General features: G+C 48.7%; 1 protein-coding gene across 1 annotated transcript in view; it reads right to left on the bottom strand.

Moving 5' to 3' along the window:
• Positions 1 to 238, bottom strand: part of ASAH2 (N-acylsphingosine amidohydrolase 2) — a 19,407-nt gene extending 19,169 nt beyond the window's left edge. The window contains exon 1 of the mRNA XM_057385707.1: positions 112 to 238. Coding sequence (XP_057241690.1) covers positions 112 to 238 — 127 coding nt within the window. The remainder of the gene's footprint in view (positions 1 to 111) is intronic.
• Between the last annotated feature and the right edge of the window lie 7,321 nt (positions 239 to 7,559).

The raw sequence follows: 7,559 nt of genomic DNA, 5'->3' as shown, positions 1-7,559 counted from the left end.
AGGAAGGAAGGAAGGAAGGAAGGAAGGAAGGAAGGAAGGAAGGAAGGAAGGAAGGAAGGAAGGAAGGAAGGAAGGAAGGAAGGAAGGAAGGAAGGGGCTGTCTCCACTCGCCCTGGCTGTCCTTGGTGAGGAAGTGCAGCACCAGCAGCACCACAGTCAGGGCGATCATCAGCGCCAGGCACACAATCAGGATCACCTCCAGCCGCGAGAAGGAGCACCGGGACCTCTTGGCACGCATGGTGGGGGCTCTGTGGGGCACAAAGGAGCCCGTGGGACATCCCAGTGTGGGCTCATCCCACTCAGGACACGTCACACCTCAGCTGGTGTCCCCTGCCCAGGGTCAGAGATGGCTCAGCACAGAGAAGGGGGAAGTGGAGATTTATCTTTCAGCTATCTTTCAGAAGACATCATCTGCAGGCAGCACCCTCCCTGCCACCAGGCCTGGCAACACAGGGAGAGCATCCAAATTCCTGACTCTGCATTATCCAGGACCCTTCTGATGAGGTCTTGGGAATTAAAGCYCCCAACATTCCACCAGATCCTGTGTTCTCCGAGTGGCTGAGGGAGCTGCTGAAGGTTTGGAGGTCAGAGCAGGTCAGAAGGGACTTTTGTCACCATAATAATAAATGTCACTTTAGGAAACTGAGCCTTCAGGMCCCTCCCAACTCACTCCAGTCTGGGATTATTCAGGGATGAGAAAGGGAAGAACGAGGCAGAGCCCCTGGTTTTCCTGGTCATTCCATTTGCCAGCTCTGTCAAAGCTTCCCCAGATCATTCCAGCCCATTCCTCACAGGAAATGTGCCCTGGGAACCAGGAGCCCTCGGGAAACAACGGCTGAAAGGAGCATTTACAGTCCCAAAAAGGCTGAGTGGGAACCAGCCCCAGCAGAGAGCCAGCTGGCCACTCGGGCTGCTCTGGTTGACCTCTCTTATCAACCTCTCTTATCAGCTGCTTTTGCCCAGGCAGGGTGCAGCGCCCATGGCCAGGGCTGGGTTTCACAAAGCAGATATTTCAGTGGCAATATCCCAAATTCCAGGGTTCCCTCCTGCTCTCTCCATTCCCTGAATGTGGCCCYGGCTGTCGGGCACCAGGGCTGTCCCAGCAAACACCCAGCACCGCTCACACCCCAGGGCTCATCCTCCAGCTGGTTCAAACCCCCCAGAGGTGCTGGAAGGCACAAAAAGGGATCCACGGGATCCCAGGGGAATCCTACCTGAGCTCTGTGCCAGCAGCTCCCAGCTCCAGACCCGCTCCCAGCTGGAAAGCTCCGAGAATTCCTGCAGAGTAACCCCGTGAGTCAAGCGCAGCCCAAGATAAGGAGAAGCCAATCGATAATTTGAATCCCACAAGGAGAGGGCAGAAGGGTTTRTGTGTTTGTGTGTTTTTAATGCATCCCCCTCTCCCAAAATAACCTTTCCAGGACTGCCCTGCTCAGCTYTGCTGCTCCAGGAATTCAGGAATGGGATGTTTTTTGCTCGTCTTTGCCTCATCACAGCTTGAGTAGCCTGTGAAGTGGTGGCCACTTCCCATCTGGATGTGACTCCTAAAATTCCCATGGAAGCTCAGCCCTCGGGATTTCCACGCTCTGCTAGAAGAAGGACTTGAAAGCAGAATTGCATTTTAAAGTGTAAAATGCTTTTCATTAAGGCATTTCTGTTTATTAAATAYTTTATTTGTGAAACCCTGCCTTTTTCCCTCTGTTTGTCTTTCAGGTCCCAGGCAGGGCTGGATGAATTCCAGCTGCTTTATCCAAAGGTATTTTGGCCATTTTCTCTTCCCCAAAATGACAGGGAGGGAAGATCCAACCAGCCCCAGCCCTTCCTCCCTCCAGGACCTCTGGCATTTTCCCTYCCCTCTCAGGGGTTCCATATTTTGAGCCCCTTTTCCATGGCGCATCCCTGATCCAAGGGTTAACATTCCTGGCAGTGCCAGCACCCCAAGGTCACGTTCAGCGCCGCCCTTTGGCTCCGTGGTTTTTGCACNGCACCCCAAGGTCACGTTCAGCGCCGCCCTTTGGCTCCGTGGTTTTTGCACCAGGGCAAAGAGAGTTTGCTGATACCTTATCACCTGCTGCAATTCCCAAGAACCTGCTGATCCCTGGAACAGCCTGCTGGGATCCCGGGAATGTCTGGGTGCCAAGGGGTGCGCTGGTCTCAGAGGGAACCATCGCCATTTCCTCCACTGTCCTGATCCTACCAAATTCCAGGATCTGAGGGCTTCCTGATTCCAGTGGAGACATCAATAGCTGGTGGCAAAATTTAAAAAAAAAAAAAAGAAAGAAAAAAGAGTCATTTAAACATAAAAACATTCACCAAAAGAGGTACAAGATGAAGAGAATGTAGAATATGGAGTATGGAATATAGATAATGGAATGTAGAATATAGAATATAGAATATAGAATATAGAATATAGAATATGGAATATGGCATGTGGAATATGGAATATAGAATATATGATACAGAATATGGAATACTGAATATAGAATATGGCATTTGGAATATTGACTATGGATGATGGAATATGGCATGTGGAATATGGAAAATAGAATATATAATATGGAATGTAAGATATGGAATATGGACTGTGGAATATAGAATCTGGAATATAGAATCTGGAAAATATACAGAAATTGGAATATAAAATACAGGATATGGGATATGGAATGTAGAATATAGGATATAGAATATAGAGTATAGAATGTAGAATAGAGAATATAGACTATAGAATATTGGATATGGAATATAGAATATTGAATGTGGAATACACAATATAAAATATGGAATACAGAATACATAATATAGAATATTGAATGTGGAATATGGAGTATGGAATATGGAATATAGAATATATGATATAGAATATGGAATACGGAATACAGAATATGGCATTTGGAATATTGACTAGGGAAGATGGAACATGGAATGTGGAATATGGAAAATAGAATATATAATATGGAATATAAGATGTGGAATATGGACTGCGGAATATAGATTCTGGAATATAGAATCTGGAATATATATGGAAATTGGAATATAAAATACAGAATATAGAATATGGGATATGGAATGTAGAATATAGGATATGGAATATAGAGTATAGAATATAGAATAAAGAATACTGGATATGGAATATAGAATACTGAATGTGGAATACAGAATATAAAATATGGGACACAGAATATAGAATATAAAATGTAGAATATAGAATATAAAATACCTAATATATAATGTGGAATATAGAATATAGATTATAGAATATATAATATCAATATAGAATATAGAATATAGAATATAGAATATAGAATATAGAACATAGAATATAGAATATAGAATATAGAATATAGAATATAGAATATAGAATATAGAATGTAGGATATAGAATATTGAGTATCAAGTATCAAATATCTAATCTGGAATGTGGAGTACAGAATGTGGAGTATAGAAGGGGACAGACAAAACCACAGAGCAGCGGAGTTGGGACAGAAATGAGCCAGGAACATGCAAGAGCCGTTCCTGCAGGGAATGCATTCATTAGAGATCCAGGAAAAGTCGGGAAATTGGGGTTTAACAATATGTTTTGCCCCATAACACAGAGAGCTGAGGGAACCCCCTGTGGCTGGGGGTGGGGAGGGAAAGGGAAATCCATGACAGCTCCAAACACACTTGGGACACTATTTCACATTGCTTTCCTTTTCAGGTTCTGGGGATGCCCAACTGGGGCAGGACTGAGGAGCTTTTGGTGCAAAAAAGGGCCTTTCTGGGCTGCAGTTACCTCAGGGCTTGGTAAACCCCCCCTGAATGCCTGTGGAAAGCTGAGGAAGGGGAAAGGTTCCCCCTTTGGATCGTCCTCTTCCCAACCCAGGAGTCCTCCAGCTTCCTCCCAGCACCATTCTGTTCCCAATGACCCTAAAGAAAGTGAATTTTTCTTTACCATCTTTATCTTCCTGGAAAAAGGCTCCTCTCCAGCACTGCTTCCCCAGGGCTGTGCTCTGTGACTGCCCCAGGCACATCCAGAGGCTGCAAACAGTGCTGGGATTTCATCCTCAGCAGGAAAAGCATCCAAACCCCTCAGGATTGATGGATCTGCTGAAAAAAATCAGGCAAAGCTGACAGAGGGGAAGCCACCAAACACAGATGGCCAAATTCCTTTATTCAACATAGTGCTTCCAAATAATTAAGAAAGAGGATTCAAACTACCTCTATGTAAAAAAAAAAAATAAAATAAAAAAAAATTGTTTCCCTTTCTGCTCCTTGTTTTTCAGTTCATCATCCCTCCTGAGCAAGACCAGATCATTTCAGAGAAGTATCTCTTTCCTACAGCACCCAAATTTCCCTTCAAACCCAGCATTTCCTGGTCTCTTGGAGMGTTCCCTTTCTCAACCCATCCACTCTGGGGCTGGGTAAAACCAAACTCTTTTTAAAATGCACAGGAGGCCACGAGCTCCTCTGTAAACCTGAAACAAAATCTCTTCTCATGGGCAATGAAGACACTGAAAATTCCATTTTTTTTTTTTTAATGGGAAGGCCTGGGAGGATTCCTGAAACCRGCTGCATCAACTCCTCAGTGCTCCAGGGGGTGAAATTCCCTTTTTTTCCTGAGAAGCCCCCAGTGCTGATGGACAATCCCCAGTGGCACAGCCTTGCTGATCCTGCAGGACACAACCCTGGATCCCAGCCTGAACAGGAGAAAGGAATGACCAACAAATGTGGCTTGGACAGAGCTGAAATGTTCCCCAGAGCTGCAGATCCTGGACCTGAGAGACCTCAGAGCCTTCACAGCAATTAAGAGGCCTSTTACATAACATTGTTTATTTACAAAGGACAGCCAAAGTCCCTTTTTCCATGGCTCAGGAGGGCAGGAGATCAAGGGTTTGCCCAGAGCTGTCAGCAGGAACCATCCAGCCTTGGTCAAGGGCTGCTCCAGGCAGAACCACGTGGCTTTTCCTCACCTTTCCCGGCCAAAACACGGCTCCAAGCAGCAGCTGGAAGTGGGATCAGACTCGTTTGGGGCGACTTTCCTGCTGGGAAACCCAGCATGAAGAGTTTAGGAGGGGAAGGGTGGATGGAAAGGGAAGAAAATTGAGGCAACTGCACTTTCTGAACCTCAAAGTGCTGCACAGATCTCTGAGTGATGGTTGAACTGGGKGGATGCCTTGAAAACAAAATTAAAATGTTGTCCTGAACTGAAGGGGTGCCTTGAAAATAAAATTAAAATGTTGTCTTGCGGTGCCTTGGCTTTCCTTCCCCACCCTCCCTTGCCTCGCCCCAAGAGCAGGAATTCTCCTGCCCCTCTGCACAGCCAAGCCATGGTGATTTTTTTTTCTGCCAACAATTTCTGTCCAGCTGTGTGCACACCCCAAAATCCCCCAGGTGATGTGGTTTAAATCTGCCCAGAGGCTGAAGRCAAACAGGTGAAAGCTCCACCACAAATGGAGAAGGTTTTGCCAGCCCCAGGGACACAACATCCCCTTGGGGTGTGGGACAGCCCAAGGAAACACCTCCTTGACACCCAAAACCAGCAATTCAGGCTTGAGCAGACCCAAGTTAAACCCCACTGGGGGTTTTGGGGGGAAAAACGGTCAGAAAAGGATCAGGGTGGGCTGCTCTGTGCTCACCTGTGCCAGAAGGGGCTGAGCTGCTGCTGAAAACCCCCGAGTTATGGGAGCCCCATCCGCTCCCAAACCTTGCAGTGCCTGCYCCTTCCAGCACTGTGGAATCAAACAATCCTGACYTGGAAAGGACCCACAGGGAYCCATCCAAGCCCAGCTCCTGGTCCTGCACAGGACAGTCCCCATAACCCCGCCCTGTGCTGAGAGTGGTGCCCAAACACCGATTTATTTACAGAGGGCGCGGTGCCCAAATCCCGGTGCTCCCGGGCATTCCCTGCCCCACCCGAACAGCCAGGGGCACCGAGGGGATGCAGCAAGGATCTGCAGAACCTTCTGGAAAACATTTGTGTCCAATTCCTGCCGAATTGGGTGGGGAAAGTGCCAGCCCAGGAACCTGTGGGCAGCACTCTGAGCTGCTGGCACCAGCAGGAGAACAAGGCCGAGCACTGGGCTGTGCCCTGAGGAAAAGCAGCGGGGAAAAGTTGGGATTGCCCTCTCCRGAGCCCAGGAAAGCAAAGGGATGGCTGCCCTGGCTTGGCTCATGCTCCTCAAACCCCTCCCATCCCAGTATTTTAGGGGTTTAAAACCTTGGCTAAATCCAGGTGATCTCGGTGACAGCTGTGCCCATGCCCCTAACAAAGATCTGGCTTTGCCCAGGCTTCCTCCACTTTAAACCTTCCTTCCCCAGTTTCATCCTCCTGGCCACTGGAATGTCCAGGTTTGTCCCTCCAGCCCCAAACCAGGCCCCTGCCTGTGCTCTGAACATCCTGAGCATTCCAGAAATGGAATGGTTTAGCTGGAGGATGCTTTAACTGGAGGATGATTTAACTGGATGGTTTAACTGGATGTTTTAACTGGAGGATGGTCTAACTGGAGGATGGTTTAACTAAAGGATGGTTTCACTGAAGGATGGTTTCACTGAAGGATGGTTTAACTGGAGGATGGTTTTATTGAGGATGGTTTAACTGAAGGATGGTTTAACTGGAGGATGCTTTAACTAAAGGATGGTTTAACTGGATGGTTTAATTGGAGGATGGTTTAACTAAAGGATGGTTTTACTGGAGGATGGTTTAACTAAAGGATGGTTTAACTGGAGGATGGTTTTATGGATGGTTTAATTGGAGGATGGTTTTACTGGATTGTTTAATTGGAGGATGGTTTAACTGGAGGATGGTTTAAGTAAAGGATGCTTTAACTGGAGGATGCTTTAACTGGAGGATGGTTTTACTGGCGCAGAGCAGGGAAATCCCTGAGTTCTGTGGATGGAGGTGGCACAGCCCGGGATTCCCGCTTCTCCTGGAATTCCTGGTTTGCTGTGCTCGACTCTACGATGGGCTCCGAGCTCAGCAGGAGCAGAAGGAGCTGCGCAGCCCCAGGGAGAGGCAGCAACGCCCCGGTGCCGGGGCAGGGGGAGGATTTCCCGGGTGCTGCGGGCTCTGATCGCAATGGGATCATCCCTGGAGCTCTCCAAGGATCCCAGCCCAGGAACACAACGCTCAGCAGCCAAGAGTGGGGTCCAGCCATGGCACAGAGATCGCTGAGGAGGGATCTCACCCGAGCTTTGGGGGACATCTGGGATTCTGGGCATCACCCCGAGGCACCTCCCAACCCCACCAGCCGGAGCTCCCCGGGAAGGAGGAGGGCGAGGCAGCAACTGCCCAGCCTGGGCTGAGCTCAACACACACAGCAGCTCCGTCCCAAATCCACCCCCAGCCGTTGCTCCAGAGCCAGCAGCCCCCAGCCCCCAGCCCCTATTCCCAGCTCCTTCCCAAGCTCTCCGTGCCCCATTCCCAGAGCCCCTTCCCGAGCCCCCTGTGCCCCATTCCCAGAGCCCCTTCACAAGCCTCCTGTCCCCATTCCCAGAACCTCTTCCCAAGACTCCTCTGCCTCCATTCCCAGCCCTTCCCGAGACCCCGAGCCCCATTCCCAGAATCCCTACCCGAGCCCCCT

This window comes from Malurus melanocephalus, unplaced genomic scaffold (genome assembly GCF_030028575.1).
Source record: "Malurus melanocephalus ecotype Western Australia unplaced genomic scaffold, MMel_1.1 scaffold_857, whole genome shotgun sequence".
Classification (NCBI taxonomy): domain Eukaryota; kingdom Metazoa; phylum Chordata; class Aves; order Passeriformes; family Maluridae; genus Malurus; species Malurus melanocephalus.
This window is presented reverse-complemented; position numbering and strand designations above follow the sequence as displayed.